The sequence below is a fragment of the Pavona decussata genome, unplaced genomic scaffold (genome assembly GCF_977016875.1).
Source record: "Pavona decussata unplaced genomic scaffold, jaPavDecu1.1 SCAFFOLD_102, whole genome shotgun sequence".
Classification (NCBI taxonomy): domain Eukaryota; kingdom Metazoa; phylum Cnidaria; class Anthozoa; order Scleractinia; family Agariciidae; genus Pavona; species Pavona decussata.
The window spans coordinates 611430-632581 of NW_028145517.1; the positions used below are offsets into that span (position 1 = coordinate 611430).

The following is a 21152-nucleotide window of genomic DNA, read 5'->3' on the forward strand; positions in this document are numbered from 1 at the left end:
AATATATCACATAGCGAAGAGAAAGGCTAATCGCTGTTTATTAGTTATTTAACTGGGTTCAAAGTTGACAGTTTTTCCTGACCAGCTAAATCGAGCTCTAAACAAACGACCAGGTTCACATTTGTTATGAGCGCTACTGAAATTACGCATTCTCAAGATTTCCGTACCGGGAGCTTATTTACAAACGTGGATGCAAAAGTTATCTATGCGAGACCGAGTATATCGATCAAGGAAACGCGAAACTGCAAAAGAGACGCGTTTTTACTCAACTGAAATGTACGCTCAGTATAAACGCTGGCAACGATTTGACCCCAACCAAGTCTTTAGCACTTCGAAACAAGTGTCTTCTCAGCCATAAAATAATAAACCAGATAGATAACTCGCTCGTCCGTCACTCAAATGTTTTTCAGAGAGACAAGACAACAATAGCAAGTTACATCCCGGTTCCGAAACAAAAATTGCGGAGCGTCACTGATAGTTTTCGCTCAGGGACTCCATATTACAGTCACATGAAAGACGCACTCATGGTGTAGGAGTCCGCTGACCTTCTTCTCGCGGCTCAGTATTTTCGTTCTTCGGTTCTTTTGATTCGCGCGTTCTTCTGCTCTTTTTCTTAGTAGATACCAGTTCTCCCTCCTCAGGGCCGCCAGACGTTTCTGAACCTGCAGTCTTGCTGTGTCTTTTCCTAAACAAGAGTTATGACAACGTTTACACTTGACACAATACTTCGTGTTGGTAAAGGAAAGAAGAAATGGGAAGGACTTTATTACTAAATTACAGAATTGGTATACCAGGTGTAAGTACTCATATTCAAGCTAATCTAATACCTCCGGCTACACTGTCTCGCCCGAAAATTTCCGATTGACCACATGGAACAATCCAAGTAGGGGATAATTTCTCCTTGAAAGTACTACTTCGTAGTTTTAACGTTCACCTTTACAGAATGAAAAAGGTAGCCCCACTTTGCAAAAAGTGCTACTCAAGATGCAATGATCTTCATTTGAAGAACCGTTCTTCTATTAACTCGAAAATAAAAACCAGTTCTGTATTCAATGTCTCTTCTTTGAATCAACACAGTTTTTTAATATTCCGCTGTCAAAGCGTATTAATATGCTAAGTGCCTGGCTGATGAGTATTTTAACCAAAGGCTAAAATATTTGAAACACAGTATGAAACGTAAGTATGAAATCCAGAAGGGGTTATCGGAGAAAAATTTTGAGTTCTTAAAGTTTAAGAAACACGCCACTCACTTTTCTCGCTGTTCTTTGGATTTATCTCTGTCTTTTCGCGATGATCGTTCCTGCAATAAGAAACGCAAATTAATAGGCCATTTTCACGATGGCGTCATTTGACTACAACTACCAGAATTCATTTCGTTTTCCTTTTCAAATTCAAATTTTGTAATCCCAGTGGAGAGCAAAGAACAATAGCTCAAATTAGCATAAGAAAACAAAAACCAGAAGGATTCTGGTAGTTGTAGTAAAATGACGCCATAGTGAAAATGTCCTATTGGAATTGATTTATTTTGATCCGAACAAGTCAAAACTATTTACGACTGTACAAAGCGGATCAAAGAACCAAAATTCAAATTATCGCATCCCTCCAGTGACAAGAACTGCAGAGTATGGCAAGTACACCCACCGGCACTCGAAGGCAAAACGTGCAACCGGTCTTCTTCGCGAGAAAATATGCAGCCGGCGTCAAGCGCAGCAAACTGTGCCACCGGTACCAAGCGCGGGAAAACATAGAGCCAGTACAAAGTGCGGGAAATCATGCAGCCGGCGCCAAAACGTGCCACCGGTACAAAGCGCGGGGAAACATGTCACCGCTACCGAGTGCGGGAAAAAGTACCGATACCAAACGCGGGAAAACAGAGAACCAATACCGGGGATAGGAAAACATGTAACGGATGGCAGAATTGGGAAAACGTACAACCGGTGCCAAGCGCCCGAAAACACGCAAAGTCAAGTTATGGAGCTGGGTAAACTCAAAAGTGAAGAGCGCAATTATCTTCCCTTAGTAATTGAGACCCGACTGAAAAAGTCAGACAAACAATCAAAACAAAATGGAAACAAACTGAAAAACACCGAGAAATAAAACTCCTCAAATCAAATAGAGGAAAGATCCACGCAGTTACTACGCAACTTAAGCAGTTGCAAAAAGAAAGCCTGAAAAAAATTCAGGCTTGAACGGGATACGAACCCATGACCTCTTCGATGCCGGTGTAGTGCTCTACCAACTGAGCTATCAAGCCAACTGGGAGCTGGTCATATGGAAGTTCGTAATATAACCGTGAAGGATGAATAAATAAATGTAAATATATGAAAATAAAACTCCTGCAAATCGTCAGTCAGGTAGAAGCCCCGTTGAAGATGTTGCTTGCGCATAAAGTACGTACCAGTAAGGCAAAAATGGTAACGTTTCTTTCAGAACAACAAAAATAAAACAAACAAAAGGCGTTCAGCTAACCTCTCGTCTCTCTCGGTCTCCTCCCTTGTCACGGTCACGATGTCTTCGTTCTCTGTCACGTCTGTCCCGGTCACGGTCACGCTCTCTACGCGGAGAACGGTCACGATTCCTGCAAAATACCAACTCCATTTTAGTTTAAACTACTTTAGGATGCCCTAGTAGATGCAAACTGGCAGAAATGAAAATACAATGAAACCTGAATTAAGCAGATAGTTACGGGAAAAGCTTCGCCTTGACACAGGTATAAGGTCCATATAGGAGTCCAGAGAACGCTTAAAATAATTTATTGTGTCTTACCCTGGTTACTCGTCCATTTTTAAAGGAGTCCGTTTGTCCGCAAAAACCTTTCTGAAGGCATTCCGAGTATTGGAAGAATTTTTAAGGTCCTTTTTATAAAATCGATTTGTGTAGTAATAATTATCAAGATTCTAAGATTTAGTTGAAAAATAACAACAAATTGCCGTGAATTTTAATTAAAACTGTGCACACTGTAGAAAAATTAAAACTAAAGTTACCTGACGTTTCGATGTTACAACATAAGTTCTAATTTTTCTAACGAAGTTTTTCAGTAAAACACTAGTCATTGAGCACACAGAAACGTTTTTCGGAGTGGAAATGTTTTCGCACGTTTAGCCAAAGAAACGCACGCCAGTTCCGCCAAACCTTTACACATTTGCCAGGTTTCATCAAGACTCAAATGCAAGAATCACACGACATGGAACAAGGTTTGGTCAATCTTACCTTTCCCGATGTTCTCGGGATCTTTCTCGATCCCTGTCCCGTCGCCTGTGTGAATCCCGATCCCGTTTTCTGTCTTCATCGCTGCTGCCAAATTCGCTGTCGTCGTCCCCAGGACTCTCGCTGCCTTGTCTGCCGATCGCACCCGGGAAACCTTCGCGGAATCCCGGGGGAAACCCGCGACCCATGCCCGGTTCCCACGGCATGCCGGGAGGTGGACCCATCATAGGGTGAAACGGTTGGTTGGGATCTGCAAATAATAAGAAAGATTGTTATTATTATTTATTATTAAACAACCTTGTAAATAATCACGTGATCCTGATCTCTATTCATGTCAAGTGAAACAACATGTTCGGTTTAGTTTTAACTTTTTCAATTGGTACACAGAATGATTTTTAAGTAAACGACACAGGCATACTCGGAAAAAGAAAATCCGCGTTCTCCAAACAGGAGTCGAACTTGTGGCCTTCCGGTTTACCAGTTTGGGCGATCTACCACTGAGCTACAAGACATTCGCGGAAGCTACGGCCATTAAACTAGGTTCATGTGACAAACATCCTGCATGCTGCTAGGATTTAAATGTCGAACAGTGGCATATGTGAATAAAATGTAATGTCATGTTTTAAGCCTGGTGATTTTCTTTTTCCGAGTATCTCTGTGTTACTGACTGAAAAATACATCTATCATTTATTCACCTGGCTTAAAAACATGCTACACAGAATGTACGAAAAATCTTTATCTTTAGCAAATGAATCCCTGTTTCTACATCTTGTTAAACTTCATTCTGCGATTGTAACTTCAATCAATCCCAGCACCAAAATAAACGCTTTCTGAACAAAAGAGGAGCCAACGAAGAGTTGAAAAGGGTTGGCGACAGTTCAAATACTATGAGCACAGAAGAGTCAGCGAAAGCAGACGAGAATTGAAGGTAGTGTATGGCAGCGATCAGATAAATAAGGTTCACGTTCATTTTTATCTGCAGTTAAAGCCAAATTTGAGGAAAGCGTGCAAGAGTTTATGGGCGCGCGCCAGAATCGGCATGGTAGAGCTTATTCTAGTGAAAAGGTTTCGGAAAAAATGAAATCCTCAGACGTATTCCTCTTTTTCCATTCCAACCGAAAAGACCAGAACATTCCTGTACCATTTGTTAAAACGACGTTCGCCCCACGCCGATTGGGGCGTTGCCCCGCGCTTTTCAACTTTTTCGAGATGCATTGAAGATGGCGCCCACAAACATTTCAGCTTTTCGATTTACGTTGTACGATGTTTTTGTCGTTTTATTCTCAGGAGTGAGCAGTTTCCTTAAAGGGGAAGTCTCATGGGGTTTTTGACCTGTTTGGTTAAAAAAGGTGAAATAAGACCTTCACATAGCTACAAAACAATTTCAGAACAACGACAGGAAAGAGATCAACTCGATTGTTGAAAAGAAGAACTCGTGATCTGTTCTAGCGCATTTTGAAAACAAAAATGCGAGAACTTGAAAAACGTTAGATACTCCGTCTCTGGCCAGAGGCACTAATCGACAGTTTATTGCACTAGGGTGATAATTTATAATAAAACTAGACAATTTATTTTATGATTCTGTTGACAGACAAACATTTTTGGGTTTTGAAATGACATCAAATTCGCGTGATACTTCCCCTTTAATCATGACTGAGGAGCCGAGGGGAGTAAACTTTATTTATTTAGCTTTTATTTTGGAAACAGTATAGTTGAAGGAGCTTGTAACATCTAAAATTTCCAACCGAAATTGGTAAACTGCATCGGACTAAAGACGAAAGCCCCAACCACTGGCAGCATTCCATTCCGACCGGTTTTTCCGTCCAAATGGTAAACGCTCAGAGTCTCCAAATTCGACAAAAGCAATATAGATTAGACCGCCAAGGAAGATCGAGAATTTCAACTCATGTTAACTATCGATCTCGTTTGCAGACGCAAAAAAGGTAGCTCAGACGACAACGAATTTCGGTATGCCACATTCCAGAATCCTAGAAGTCGTTCGCAGATGTGATTTCGCTTGTAATGTTTTTGAATAACGGCGCCTCCTTTCTCAGCCCAGTATGGACGTAAAGGAAGTTCTTATCGCAATCTAAATCTACGCTAAATAACCATTTGGTTACTCAGCATAAGAGGTTGATGGCGTCTCATTCAAATTAGTGTCTGAAACGCGCTACAACATAACCACGGCATGCTTTTATGCACCGATTGGCTTTGATCAGGAAATTGGCGTTAATTTTGTTTGGTCCGCTTTTACGTAAACTAGCATTTCCCAGTCACGTATTTAGCAAAAAGGCTTGCTTTGAAAGCCTCGAGTCTACTCATGTTGACTAAAACTACAGAGTGAAATATCGGTAACAAGGTTTGTAAGTGTGACCGGGGAAACTTATACCTTATCCAGGGGAAATGGGGACTTTGTAACCGAAGGAACTTATATCCGGGAAGAAAGAGATCACAAACTGGAGAAGCTTACACGAGGGTAGACTTCCCTCGCGACGGAGTCGACTTTCGATGCCATGCATAAGAAGCGAATTGTGGCAAGTCTAACACGGGGGATTTAAGGTATATAGTCGAAGAGGCTTTTATGAGGCAGAGCGGGGGAGGGGGGAGGGGTATAATTATAAACGAAGGGCCAAGTAGATCCGAACAATTTTCGCAACGTTTTCAGAAATCTCCATCTGGTACAACAACCGGTGTGTTCTCGCATCCACATGATACGGATCGGTAACGCGCAATCAAATACGGAGCAACATGAGACAACCGGGATAAACTCGTACCGGTTTGAAAGACGTACCACAATAGCGTAAACACTTGCTGTAGTTTAAAATAAATTTCAGCTCAAAATGCCAGTAGTGTAACTGTTACTTTCCTTTGATCTCGAGTTGTTTCGATAACCAGAGACAAAGAAAATTAAAATTTAAACTGGTTTGAAATGAATTTGACCTCGAATTAATTTTTAACTCGGCTGTAACACATTCGCTCACTCAAACCCTATTTTTATAATTTCTGACAAGCGACTTGACTTGCCCACAAGTCGAACTCAAAATCACGAAATATTTCTTTTGTGTTTTCCAACATGGGGAGGGTGTGGGTTTAACGGAGACGGGGTCTTAAACGGAGAGGCTTTTCACAGAGGGGACATGACCCTTCAATCGTTCTTTTTAGTAGCATATATTTTTAGTTCCAATTGGTCTGGATCTGGGTTGATTTTGTAACATAACAAGATGCCTGCTACACTGGCATTACGCGTGATGCTGGGGCTCATTCATTTATTCCAACTGTATGCTTCGCCGATTGATAAATCTATCCTTGCTAATGGAATAGTTTGAGTCACGAAGATCGCGTTACGTTGTTTTCCTTGTGTTACGCGACTCAGACTTTCACCGGAAATGTGTGGAATTCCATTACGATAACGTAAGCTTCTCAATGACCTCTTTTTAGTCTCGCGTCGTTGTCAAGGACTGTCAAATCCTTCACCATGAACTCACCAATTTCTACCGTTTTAAATGTCGAGTACTTCTTAGAAGTTATTCTTTTGATTTGCCGCTTCAAAATGGTGAAATTTCCGTTTGAAAACGGCACACTTGAGTCCAGAACATGTTATAAACAATATGGTGCCAAATTTAATCCGTTTTTAATAAATAGATCAAATGATGCGTTGACGTCACACAGGTAGGGGTGAGTGGGTCCCCTCCCTCGCGATGTAAGCGACAAGAATGGATTTTGATTGGCCTGCTTCTGTTGAAGACAATTAGAACAATACACCCCGAGTAGGAGAGGGGTGAGTTTAATGAATAAATTAATGTACCGATTTGAAGCTACGACGAAGAAAAAGAAATCGTCCCGTTTTTAGACACGGTATGCCCCCTCAGGGCATCCCGCGTAAATAGCAACAGGAAGTGTTGACAACCTTTAAAGACCTTTCTATTTATTTCTTTTTTTACATCAACAAATGAGCCCCGAGGAGTTTTAGGTCAAATATTCTACATTTTCGGACCCTAAAAATGCGCTATTGTGCCAGGATGTAGTTTGAGAATTGGGAGACTTTTATTGCCCTCCACATTTTTGGCACGACATTTCGCTATTTTTGGGAAACTGTGGGATGCATGCAGCGAATAATTGGTTTACAGGATATGAAAATGTCACATTTTAACCTTTTTTTTTTTCTTTCAACTACTTTGAGAGTACAAAGTTTACTACAAATTGAAAAATAACGTTAAATTTGACTACTTCTTTTAACTGACCGCTGCAGGAGATTGCACTATCGAGCGTTGTGTCTGGCATTGTTTGTTTTCTTATATATGTTACTCTCTTTCTCTACCGAGCAAATAAAATTATCGTTTGCCGGCGAAAGATAAATTAAAGGAAAAATGTCAAAGGGTAATTAAAATTAATAGAAATTTTGCCGAAAAATGTATTCAGACGCCAAACAAGAAGAAGAAGAACTTATTTCAGTGTTCAATGCATTTAGCTAGTGACTACCAACTACCTTCTGCTTAAAAAAAAAAAATGAGATATACGGCATCTGAACTGCTCTTAAGAATCTTATTTACATTATCTCCGATCTTCAAAACACTTTCAAAGAAGGAAATTGTAAACACACGACCCAAGAAGTATTAAACATGACAGTTAACATATATATCACCATACTAAATCGAAATCTGACATCTTTGAAGAATATTAATCTTGTAACGATGCTAATCTGTTGAATATAAAATATATAAAATTCTATTCATCAAATGCGAGAGACAACATTGCCAATTGGTCTTCCGGGCCAGTTGCAAAAATGACAAGGGCGGGAGAGGTAAAATATTCCAAGTATGGCGACCAAACGAATTGTAAAAACACTTAACTCGAGACATGTTTGCCTTCGTTCGGTAACACACAGAAAACTCTCGAAACCAATTAGTTCGGTTAGAGCTTAGACGTATTATAAACTGACAAAGCTCTCGCAAGATAAACAAGTTCATTTCCTTTATCTAGGATTTCAAATATGATAAGAACATTCCATGTATATGGAATAACGAAATTATGAGGTCGAAAGGAAGCGCTATGGTCCGCTATGGTTAAAATTAACGCGAGGAAAGAAAGAGGCGTAAGTTGTGGGCACGTCCAAACGACAAAGGAAAATTAAAAAAAAAAAAAATGGGGAGAGGTGGAATTTAGCGTTCGCGCGCCGTTTTGGCAAATAACTGCTAAGTTTGCTAATGAAAGAGCATGTAAATAAATTTTGAAAAAGGAAGAAAACGTCAACTGGTTATTAGATTGTATTATATCGCAAACTGCGGAATTAAAATCGCATTCATTTGACAAACGAAAATAGAAACTTTAATTAGTCCAGTGTTGATGACGCAAAGATTGGGATTTATAAAAAAATATAAGACGAACAGAAAACAAAATTGAATTTCGTGTTGATTTGTATGCGACGGATTTATAATTAATTGAAGTCTAGAAATCTATTTTTTTTTTCTTTCTTCTTTTTTTCTAGGAAGGAAATCTACTTCCATTACCGCGTCTGCAGATATCAAGAAAGATATAAACTGTCTAGAGAATTATCGATATTTTCAAATACCTTTTCTGCAGGTGCAAAACATTTTAACAAAGCAAACGTGTCTTACAGCAATAACATTACTGTCAAAATACAACGCAACCACGACACGCTCGCGTTATTTTGATGCAGGTGTAAAACAAATTAAAAATAAAATAAACGTGTTTTTCTGTATATTTATCACGTTTTTGTTAATGTCAAAAGCCACAGACGATAACAATTAGACCAGGCTTTCTTATGCTATTGTAAGCATTGGTACGAATTTATGTACATATAGTTCTTGCTTTTAAATCTGATAATGAAATCCTCACGTGTTCGTATCATTCAGAGGAAAAGCGATCGAGTAGTACTGATGTTCATCATTACGCTCAGCCTCTGTGGCCGAGGGGAACTTTAATGCGACAACTCAAACGAAAGCTGTTTCAAAGCTGTTCTTTTCTGTTTCAAAGTTGTTCTTTTCTGCAATGCTGCTACCTGCTGTTTTTGTACTCGACGAAATTTTTGTCAATTATAACCTTAGGAACCAGTTTATCGAACAAGTATTGAAAGATGAAAAGTAATTCTCATTAAGAACTCCTATTTCCATAGTATTTCCATAATAAAACAACCAGGCAATTAATAGTAAGCTAAGAGAAAAACCCGTTAAATCTCATTAAGTGACTTGGCAAAATTTAATACCGAGACTAACTTAACAGCTTGGAGCTTCATAAACGAGGTAATTTTTCTCCGTAAAATGAAAAAGCGCGCATTAAGACCGAAGTTGACATCAATATCGTCGACGTTTCGTGATTAAGTAGTTTTAATTTTAAATCCTTGTTAAACCATCTTTCAAAGCCGAACCTTTATGAAACTCGAACTTTGACATGAACACTCGATATGTTACCAGAACTCGACGTTTTTTTTTTATCCTTAGCTGCGCACATATTTTTTGCGAATTATGTACAAACGATGAGTAAAAAACGTGCCAACAGGATGATTTTCACCCTTACAGCTTGGATTTTCTATGTTATTAAATAACAAAAAATAAAACAAAACTGAAAAAAAAAAAAATTAATGACGGCAAAACACAGCAGTCTTAAAAGAAACGTTCTACTCTGATGCCTTTTCTGCTCAAATAATCACGCGTTAAAATCGTGTTCTTGCTGTTTTATTTTTTAATGTACAATTTTGTTTACAGTTTAGTACAATGTATTATTTTTAAATTTATGACTTCCAGGTTACACCTCATATAATTCTCCGCAACCCTTTGTTCGCTCTTGGGGCTCAGAATTGAATGAATCCTTTAAAAATCCATTACGACATTCAGAAATAAATCCAATTTGCTTGGCGTACGCCTCTCCATGTAGTGGCCCCACTGATAACAATAACCAGATCAGACAGGGCTTCAACTATTCCTTAGAACATATTCAATATATTTTTGATTCATTAGTTTACGAAACATTGCGAAATGAGTGGAACCGCATAAGAGTTCTGCTCCGAAACTTTCATTTCTTGGTTAGACTTTAGGAATTCTACGGTGCAATGCAGAACACCACAGGAAAGCACTGCTTAATCCAGTCTGCAAAATAACGTTGTTGTACCCACAAGTACATGTGTACCTTTTACAGCGAAACACACAGCACCACAGGGAAGTACTTCCCAGTAGCTAAAACTGAATGGTTATCCTTTTAAATCTCCTATATATAAGCTCTCTCCTAAATAGCAAAATAGAGAAAAACTCGAACATTAAATCTGTGCAAATATTAAAAGAATGATACCTATACAAACACATCAGAGTTCGAAGAGCTTGGTCTGTCCTTTCGCGCGCTGACAGTGCGGGGAAAGAACGACCTGCCTCGGCGAAACGAAGTCATTTTTTCCGAGATGGAGAACAGCCTTGAACGATTTCTCGATAGAGAACAGTGCCGCATATGCCACTTGAATGCCTTGCGGAATTCCTCGCTGAATAGGGCATAGATCAGCGGATTCGCCGAACTGTTACAGACAAAACACAGCACGCAAATCTTGAAGAACAGAAGCAAATACTCAAAGTGGGCCGTGTCCAAAAATATGTCTATGACCCGAAAAACGTTGTAGGGTAGCATGGTGACTGCGAATACGATCACGACGGGCGCTAGCACCTTCAGCGCCCTGTAGTTCCGATCGCTTGCGCATCGCGATCTGGAGTGTTTACAAGATTCTCGGCGGATTTGGGAGTGAAGCGCGATGCTCTCATGTAAGCGGCCGCGGATTCGGAGGTACGTGAACAAGATGATCCCCAAGGGTATCAGGTACGTTAGAAGCACGGTCTCTGCTTGGTAGAGCTTGTAGTACAACTTGCTCGGAAACCTCGGAAAGCAGTAAGGTTCTCCGCGGGATTCTCCGTATGCCATGACAAAAAACAAGGGGAGAACGAAGAGTATAAAAGACAGAATCCAGATAAGAACGATCACAATCTTGGCTTTTTTCACGGCGTTTTTCTGGCTGATGCCATGCCCAGAAATTATCCCCCGGTATCGGAACACGGCGATTGCAGTGATGCTTGCGATGGAGACCCCGTGGAATATATCGCTTAGCGGGTACAGCACCTTACAGCCAAATTCCCCCAGCGGCCAACGAATTTCTTCGGTCCGGAGAACCGCAAATGGAAGGCTGAAAAGAATCACGCCAAGATCGCTTATGGCCAGGTTAAATATGAGGCAATAGGCGAGCGAACGGAGAAGATTCTCTTTAATTACTACTACGCAGACCAAGCCATTTCCCAGAACGCCTACCAAGAAAATGGCTGCGTCCAGGACAAAGCGTACGAGCTGCGCAGGAAACGGTTCGATGTAGAACTGAAATGCTTGTTGAGCCGAGCCATTCATATTCGTGAAAGCATCAGGGGCAAGGGTTGAATTCATGGTGAGATACAGATCGATTGGATCTTGAGTATGCTGCGCCGAAGGGCAAAGAGCCACTTGAGAAGTTTAAATGTCGAACAAGATTGTTTAAATTCCCTGCGATCGCGAATCTTGTGTCGTTCGCAACAAACTTCGCAGAGTTGGCACGGAATAATACCGCAGCTTTGATAACAATTCGCAGCGATACACGCCACAAATTGAATGCTAATCGCGTTGTTGAGTTGCAGCCTCTTAGCGCCAATGACAAATACAACTACAAAAACCAAGCCACAAAACACCGTTGTAACTTCCTTGAAGTTGACACCGTCTGCTGTTCTGCTCCAAAACACTGAATCACTGCGCTGTCCTGTCAGTTAATTATCGTTCTGCCTGGTTCCTAGCGCGAGGTAAATATGCTGAGCGATTTCTCAATTATCTGGCACGAGTCAAAACCTGCGACTGTTGTTCCCGCTGCGAACAACGGCGGATAGATTACAGCTGACAGACAACACGACCAAATACTTCGCATAAACCACAGTGACGTATACGCAAAGAGAGTCGAACGCCCATAAGGATGCCAATAACATAATCTTAAGAAAGAATATCCACTAGCTGTCGTTTTGTTTTCGCGCAAGAGTAATCATCCTCGGTGTCATTTAAATGACAATGCTGTCTTAATGGAAGGAGTAGGAAGCTGATCAGAGATAAACGGACCACAAGTGATATTCAAATTTTTGGCATTTTCCTATAAGCGCCAGCGGGCGCAATTAGGGGCTGTGACTGGCTCTTTTAAAGGCGATTTGTAGCCACGATTCCTCGAAACTGATCGCCATGTTTCGGGTTTCTTCTGTTAAAGCATTGGTGGTTGTATTTAAGAAACTCAGAAATGATGACGCTCTTTGAAAAATCTCTGCACGTTTTTTGTTTTTGCAAAGTTTGCCAACACAAAACAAAAATTGATGTCAAAACAACGTATTGAGGCAAAATCACGGACAAAACAAAATACACAAAGTCAAGAAAATTAAAGGGGCATGGGATTAATCCGAACAAAAGAGTCTCGTATAACGAAAAGAATAACTGCAAATTAACGATCCTCGGCGAAAAGATGCAATCAAAAAATATTGATAATTACATTTCACGGAAAGATGGCGTTCACGACAAGGAATGGCAGTTTGACAAAATTGACGAATGATTCACTCGCAGAGGTTTAGTAACGCTCTTTATGCAAATAAACGCCTCGTCTAAGAACACCTGTAATTGAAACTTTGCATACTCACAAAAAAGAAATTGTAATTAGGGCCACTTAAGGGCAGAAAGATCTCTGACAAGAAAACGCTCTAACAAGCTTGAGTTAGCACTCGAAGTAAAATAGAGAAATTTTCTTGTTTTCTGTTTTTGTTTTTAACAAAAGACAAAGTAACGTTCGTTTATTTTGGGACGAAATCAAAAATAACAATTATTGTTAAAATAATTTTCCAGCAGCTGTTTGGGTCTTTAAAAACTGCCCCAATTTAATTTTAAATGATGCGCACTAGAAATAATGGAACCTTTCCTTAGCAAAATGATCGGTTCTTGAACATCCAGACAACTAATTTGAAAATTCATGTTAACGAAAAAACAAAGCGCATTGGGTTCCTGTATGGGGCTCAATAAAATCTAGAGGCTTACTGGGTTTGTCTTTCGCCGCAATGATGTTAATTTACCCTGAAGAAAAAAAGAAAGCTGGGAACAGGGCATCTTACGGGGCAAATTGGCGGCATAAAGCGTAACAGAAACAATGTTATAAGTGGGAGATGAAATCGTTAGTCGAGCCATCAAATCAAATCAAATGGCTTTAGAGAGAGCACAGTATGGGATAAGCGATAACATCTGCCTTATGAGTGGGGCTAAGATCTGCGCCAGATAGTCTGTAAAGTTTACAAGATCAATTTATAATTGTGGTGTCACATCGCCGGGAGAAAACGCTTTTAAAAATTCCAAACAACCAACGAAGCGTCAATTTGCGTCGGATTTCGCTGAAGTCACGCGCGAAAATGGACAACAGGCGTACGGCCGAGTGTCGAAAACAAAACAGAGCTACTCTAACAAGGACAAAACAATGGATAATGGGAGAGAGTAGTCGATGGCCTGTTTAAACGTTCGTGAAACAACCATTTGTGGAATTTTTATGAAAAATGCAGATTAACAAGTAATTTTGCTTAGTTTCGGCATAAACAAAAATCTTTCGTTCGAAAGATCTCGGGTTCATCTGATTATAAATTATTTTCAAATATTTTTGTTTTGTATTGACTCGGCTGAAAGGTTTAAAATAGATTTCCATACTCAACACCAAATACGTTTTCGCTGGCGTTCGTTGAATACAACAGGATGTTTGTAAACTAGCAAAGACGAAAATAACCTTTAGCCTTCGCTACGGTACAAACAGTTACTGCGCTGATACAGTTAAAGAATTAGAATTTGCATACATGGGACGGGACATTCAGACGATAACAACGACTGAAAAAGCTATTAGTATTACCTCAGGGTATTTCAGTTCATACGAACATAATGGGAAAACAGGAATTGAAAGAAAATTAAGCTAGCGCAAAACCATTTTAAAACAACCTAAATTGGATATGCTTTTCTCACTAAATGTTATTCCAAATGTGAAGAAAGTATGAGATAAATGCATTATGGAGTTTAGCTTTTAAAGGTTTATCTCTCACAAATCGTCAACAGCAAAAGAAAGCGGCGAAATAAAACGAAAAAAAAAAAAAAGAAAAGCTCGAAAAAGCTCTATAAAAAAAATAAATAAAAATTTTATACGATTAATTAGCTGAAGGTTCGTGGCATGAGGTACGAACGCGGGAAACAGGTGCCGCCCGCCCGCTGTCTCAATTTCCCGCCAAAAGTTGTTCTTTCACGAGGTGTTACCACAGATCACACCAAAGATGGCTGCCAACTAAACCACGTGGACAGTGAAAAGATAAAACCTTTTCCTTGCAATTTGTTTCTCCTTTGAATTTGCCATAGACATCTCTTGCTTTGCCTTAGGCATTTGTTTCTTACAAGCTGTTTTTAGCCGGAGAGGCTATTAAAAAAAGCAATTAACTATTATTGACAAAAGCCGAAGTAAGTCGTGTTTCGGGTGGAAAAGATGTTGGATAATTATTGGTACAATAAAGTCACTTTCGTGAAAAAAAGGGTTTTTTCCTCACCACAGGTATTTTACTTCTCTGCTTCCTTCAACTTGTGCCAATTGTTTAGAAACGAAAATTGGCATTACAAAAACTATTTGTTTGTTTGATTTGTGTTTTATTTAATCACAAAATCTATCTTTCTTGAAAGCTAAAAATGAAAATATAGATACCTTTAAGCGAACTCACTCCTAAAGCCTTTGATATAATAGAATCAATAACAGAAAAACAGCACTCTCCAAAATGAATATTATCAACGGGAATCTTTTGAAACTAGAACCATTTTAACAGAAAGATACAATCCAAGATTGTTCTCCATTTTTTGGTGACATTCTTCCATTTTAATAAAAGAAAAGAAGAGTAACACATTTCAACCCATATTATGCTGAAATTCTACAAAACACCCGCGAATTTATGCCCAAAACGAGCATAAGCATCATGACGTTGTATTGCAACCAAATTACCCAAAATGTTGTTTGTAACGCGAAAACAAACGTTTCCTTTATATACACCGGAGGTCAAATTTTAAATAGATTTTGTTTGAGCAAGCTTAGAAAGCACAATTTTAAAAAAGTTTTTTTTTTTCGTGAAACCTTCCCTAAGGCTTCGTGCTTTGTTGTTGTTTTTTATCACTGTCATTATTATAATCATTATTAGTAATGTTACTGTATTGTTATTGTTATTGTCATTATTATTAATAACATTATTAAAAATTTCGACTCTTTGTTTTCCTCTTTTTCTCTCTTTTTTTTGGTGGATTTGTGAACCTTTTGGTTTTCTTCCTTTCTGCAGGAAACCTTGCAATTAACCTTTGAGAAAAGTGGAAATTTTTTTCACAGAGCAAAAGTTAGTGCCAGGGAAGTTATATTTTCCTCCGATTCTCAAGTTAAACTTCTGTGTTTAGGGGAGGGGAGGGGGGGGGTATAACTCTGATACGTTAGATAGAATTTTGCTAATGTTGGTTTGTATTACCAAGCTCTTACCCCGCTGTACTAAGTGATTGGAAAAACATCTCGCATCAACCTCGTTCCCAGGTTGGAGAGCGAGGACCCTGAGAACAAGGTTGATCGTACGTCTCCATAACTGATGGCATCGCGAGTGGTACAACTTAAATACCCCAAAGGTCGGATAAAATTTAGGCTTAACAGCTAAAGGGTTAAAAATGTACAATTATCTGAGTTGGGATTGTGAAAAAAATTATGGCATGAAAATCGGGATTATCTTACCAAAATGCCCCTGATAAAATCATGTATAACAGATGCAACTATGCCATCGTGTTGTACATTACACGGTGGTTGAAACGCTGTCGATGAAGACCTGCGATCGGTTCAAGCATTTTGAAAGTTGAAGTCAACGATATTTTTTGACGGGCATAAAAACGAAATCTCCAGGAGTAAATGTAGCCTTTGATAGAGTTCGGATATGGCAGAGAGCAGGTTTCAAAGTTTATCCGGCTTATCAAGGCGATTCAAAATCTTGAAAGTTAGATACGAGGATGATAAAAAATAATCGAATTGCCGAAGAATGAGGGTCTCTAACATAGTTAAGGCATTACGGCAGAAGTATGGAAGCTTATTTTCCGTTCTTAAAGTGTTTCAGAAAATCATGATTGCTTTTTCATTACATGCACGCACGCATTTGTTTCCGTGACCAAAAGCAATTTCAAAACAGCAGGAAATGTGCGTCACTAATTAATTTCAATTTTGGGTAACGAGGAAACAGGTGAACAAAATAACGATTTCACAAAACCTTTTCTTCTTCTAAAACTTTATTATTATTTTATACTGATATGATGAACAGAAACAAACATGAATTTCTTGAATTAATACAAATTTAAAAGCAACATGCAATTTGCGAAGACCACTGATAAACCACTTCAAAACGTTTAGTTTATATCAGTACACACAACGTAGCATTCTTTGAATAATACATACTTGTATAAACAGCGTATCTTTGATACAATCATTATTGCACAATGCACTTGAACCGTCTAATTTAATGACGAGATTAGCATCGATGTACTTGATAACATTTTTCGCTGTCAAATTAGTAACGATTTGATTTATAACCACAGAAAACAGCTTGAAGTGCAAAACAAAAGGAAAGGAAAAGAGAAAAGTTATTCCATTTGCTTTAGAGTGAAGGGAAAAAGAAGAAAATAGAGTTCATTTGTTCTAGTCGAAGGGAAGAAAAGGATGATCAATTTTTTAGCGTTAGGTTGTAACCGAGGGGAACAGAGAAAAAAAAAACCATCATATATAAAAATATCTTTGCATGAAGTGTGACGTTGCATGCTTCATGTTTTACTAAAGTTTGTATATTATTTTAAAAAAAATGAAAGTGGCCGCATCCTTTAAAAAATCATTGTGGTTTGTTTTCTGGGACCCGTTTTACCACTGATAGATTGCAATTGTGAAGCCACTTCAGAGTTTTAATGCGAATAATAAGGTTCGATTTTTGATTTGTTACAACCGCTCTGTGTTATCTGTGTTCCTTAGGCGAATACACACGAGTCTCGTCTTTTTGATTCATTCATTTGACCATATTGCTCAAAACCGGCAGCGTGATTATGAAACGCAGCGGAAAATTTGGTTCCTTCCTGTGTTCGTTTCCATCAGTGATTTACTTAAAGGTTCAGTCCAGGACTGTTTTCATCAAATTTAGTCGCTACTAATCAATTATTAAAGTTCTATCATTCGTTTGATGACCTTACATTTCCATCACTGAACACATAGTGGACCTTCCACACACCAAGCAAACGGGCGGTTTTCAGTTTCAAACAGACAAAAACTCTGATGCTTTCTAGATTTTAAGATATGCTTAAACTCAGTTAGCTCGCAAGAACCTTTTCCGACTTTTGCTTCCACCGCCGCGAAAAAGCGGAAAAACCGTCTGCTCTCGCAGACTAAAACTCAGTGCTCTGTTAAAATAATAATAAACAGGTTTCACCGGAAATTCAAAGAGTGGCTCTTCTAACCACTGTGTTATTGATCAAACTGGAATTTGGACATGTTAAAAAACAGCACGCTGCGCGTTTATATCGAGGGTCGTTACGCAATGTTCCAGTTGGATATCGTTTCCACGTTCGCCTACTTACACTTGTTCGCTAGTTCAAGGAAATGAAGAGTGCACGAAGATTTGGTCGTATCGAATTGATAGGTAAACAGGCCATCGAACGTTTCGAGCGCTGGACTTCGTTAGAGCTCATTTGTCAATTCTGGGTTGTACGCTAGTGATGAAAGTGCCCCCCCGAAACGTGACCAATCCATCTTAAGGAGACAATACACCTGAATCCTAAGATTTTTTCCACTTTCAACCTGTAATTCTTATTATCGCCTTAACATTTGATGCAATCTAAAAATGCCGTCATACGTTTGTAGCAAAGACAATGTTCCAGATAAGAGAGGGGTCTCAGGTCAAAAACCCGAGAAGCTTAGCTTCCTGACCCGACAAAATGAATGGCAAACTTGAGAAGATTTAGAGAGAACCAGAGCTTTTGACCCCTCAAAATTCTTCATTGACTCTCTGATTTTGAAAGTTATCTGGAACACTGAGCAAAGACCCCCAGATTTTTCAGATTTTGGGATGATTTTTAGAGTGAATGCAAAGAAGCCAAAGAGGTGTGGAAGAATACTTTCAGAAGCTGACTAAAAACTAAATTTAGAGCTTTAACCCTTTAAACCCTAACGGTGATCAGCATCAAATTTCTCCTTGTAATATTAATGCTTAATCAACCCCTGAGGTCATAAGAATTAAGGATATGATCACCCAAGGTGAAATTTTTTGATATTTTAATAACTTGTCCCCAGTACTTTTATAAGAAAAGTATGGGGGCAAGATAGGAGAATATGTTCTTTGATATTGGGGTTTAGTTAGTCATTGGTTAGATGGAGATTCAGGTCTTACTTTGTAGCAGCATACTCATAACAAATTTGATACAGTTTGCGTCACTAAACTGAACTCACCATTCAGTAAGATTAGAAAAAAATACCATGGAAATATAACAATGTCTTACCTCCTGGGAAGAACGGGGCACCTTCTTCAAATGGTCTATGTCCCCTGGAAAGGAAATTTGATTTTTGTATTAGGTCCATCCTCTGAGAATCATGGAATAGATAGTCAAGATGAGCCAAAATGTTCATGGTGTTTATGTATTTTGACATTTGAACGACTGAGAAATACTTTTTAATTCCTATTTTTAATTCTTCACCCGTCCACGTTATAACAATGAAAAATCCCGCCAGCTAATTCAACCCCCCTTTTTCTCACCCCTCCAAAGTAAACAGCGATGTTTAGCGATTCAAAACGATGCATTTTAAAAACAACGTATTCTGAATATCCAAAACGATGCGCGTTTCAAGAGGCTTGATTCTCAGTTTGAAAACGTTTTCGAAACTCTCCGTTTGCAAACACACAAAAAAGTGAGTTTTCAAAAGAACATGCTTCAGTGTCACCCTGCTAGCAGAGCGCTTCTTTCTCGCAAGTCTTTTATCATGCACAAAGTCGTTCGTGTCTCTGGTATTCTGGTATTCCCGTAGTCGGCTTGTTTACTTCGCGAAACTCTCCTCTTTCAGGAAGTAAACAAGCTGACTACGCGAAATACCAGAGACGCGAACGACTTCGTACATGCTAAGAGGCTTGCCAGAAAGAAACGTTCTGTTAGCAGGGTACTTCAGTGTGGAAAAGATCCTGGGAATCTCCCATCGTTTGGATGCGAGCCAATTACCAACAAGACAGCCTACCTGTCATCCATTCCTTGCGGGAATTCCCCAGGCGGAGGCATGCCCGGTACCCCTGGGGGACCTCCTACTGGGATACGACCACGACCTCTACCACGCATGCCCATAGCACCACGACCTGAAAAACCTAAAAGGAAAATTGAAGTAAAGTTTAGAAGCAGAAAGAAAATATTTAACAATTACAAGGCAAGGTCAGGTTTTCTATCGCCTGTTAGTATAAATCTATTAGTGTTCTATCACGAATGCCGTTCTCTGATTGGCTATGCTACTCGCTATCTATTCTGTGATAGATAGTAAGTAGCGGTTTTCAAGTAGATAACGACGGGCGATGCCCTGGGCAAACCATCAAAGACGATACGAACCGAGAGCGAGCCGTTAAATTGTTTTAGTACCAACCACCGACGCAGCACCACAGTTTCTTGAGAAACGTATCAACGGATCATTAGACTACTGGCAACCTCAAACTGATTTGTCAAAAAACAAGAATGGAGGCAGTTTTCGATGCTTTCATCCTATCTAATTCGAAGCTGGATTTAGGCCTGTTCCAAACGTCGTGCTACTGCCGTGCCGAACTTAAATCAATTTGACCCGGCAGGCAGTAGCACGGCAGTGGTTTTAAACGTCGCATTTAATTCAGTCGCGCCAAATTCTAAAATATAGATGTGAAGAACGAGCGAATTAACCCAAAATACATTATAATAATTTATGAATTTAGTTCGGCACGGCAACAGCACGCCGTTTGAAACCAAGTCGCGCTAATGCCGTGCGGCACGACAGGGCCTGTCGTGCTACTGCCGTGCTAAATAGTCGTGCGGACCTTAATTCAGCCTGCCGAACTAAATGGTTTGAAACTGCTACTGCCGTGTTTAAGTCGAATTAAATTCTTGAATTTAGTTCGGCACGGCAGTAGCGCGACGTTTGGAACAGGCCTTATTTCGCTAATAAAAAGAGATGTTATCAAAATTTCACCAATTCAAGAGACAAACTACAGTACAAGTAACTTAACAAACAAACCTGATGGATCAAATGGCGGTGGCAGTCCATCTGGCGGCATTCCCATCTCTGGTGGAAATCCATGGGGTGGTGGACCTCCCATACCGGGCATAGGGGGCATCCCAGGTGGGGGCATCCCAGGGGGAGCTCCCTCAGGGTGGTGAGGTCCATCATGGCCCATGGGCCTAAATGGAGGGGGCATTCCTGGGGGAATGGGACCTCCTGGAGGAACATGCATGGGCATACCATGCGGTGGCCCTGATGGTGGGGGCCCCATTGAGGGGTCTGCACGGGGAGGGATGAAGGGAGGTGCACCAGAGACAGGGGGCATGCCATGTGGCCCTCCTGGGGGACCTGATGAGAAAACACACAAAGACATTTATTGGATGCATTCAGGAGTAACAAGGCAACATTCAAAACATGGCTTCTAAAGAAGAAAGCACACTGTAAAATAACCAGCTCCCAGTCGGCTTGATAGCTCAGTTGGTAGAGCACTGCACTGGTATCGCAGAGGTCATGGGTTTGAATCCCGTTCAAGCCTGAATGTTTTCAGGGTTTCTTTTCGCATCTAGTTTAGTTGTGTACATAACTGCAATGGTTATTCACCTATTCCTTCTTTCATCCGCAGTTG

At 39.8% G+C, this 21152-nt stretch overlaps 2 protein-coding genes across 3 annotated transcripts in view; both read right to left on the reverse strand.

Moving 5' to 3' along the window:
* Positions 1 to 15: 15 nt before the first annotated feature.
* The window catches only part of LOC146471473 (uncharacterized), a 29741-nt gene continuing 8604 nt past the window's right edge, over positions 16 to 21152 (reverse strand). For both annotated transcript variants that reach the window (XM_085119916.1, XM_085119917.1), the window contains exons 10-16: positions 20543 to 20875; positions 19532 to 19655; positions 18805 to 18848; positions 3211 to 3457; positions 2470 to 2578; positions 1251 to 1300; positions 16 to 685 (exon numbers count right to left, since the gene is read on the reverse strand). In XM_085119916.1, coding sequence (XP_084976042.1) covers positions 523 to 685; positions 1251 to 1300; positions 2470 to 2578; positions 3211 to 3457; positions 18805 to 18848; positions 19532 to 19655; positions 20543 to 20875 — 1070 coding nt within the window. In that variant the 3' untranslated portion in view covers positions 16 to 522. The remainder of the gene's footprint in view (positions 686 to 1250; positions 1301 to 2469; positions 2579 to 3210; positions 3458 to 18804; positions 18849 to 19531; positions 19656 to 20542; positions 20876 to 21152) is intronic.
* On the reverse strand, positions 9884 to 14018 carry LOC146471474 (galanin receptor type 1-like). Its single transcript, XM_085120803.1, has one exon. The coding sequence runs from the start codon at positions 11632 to 11634 to the stop codon at positions 10510 to 10512; it is 1125 nt and encodes a 374-aa protein (XP_084976929.1). The 5' UTR covers positions 11635 to 14018; the 3' UTR covers positions 9884 to 10509.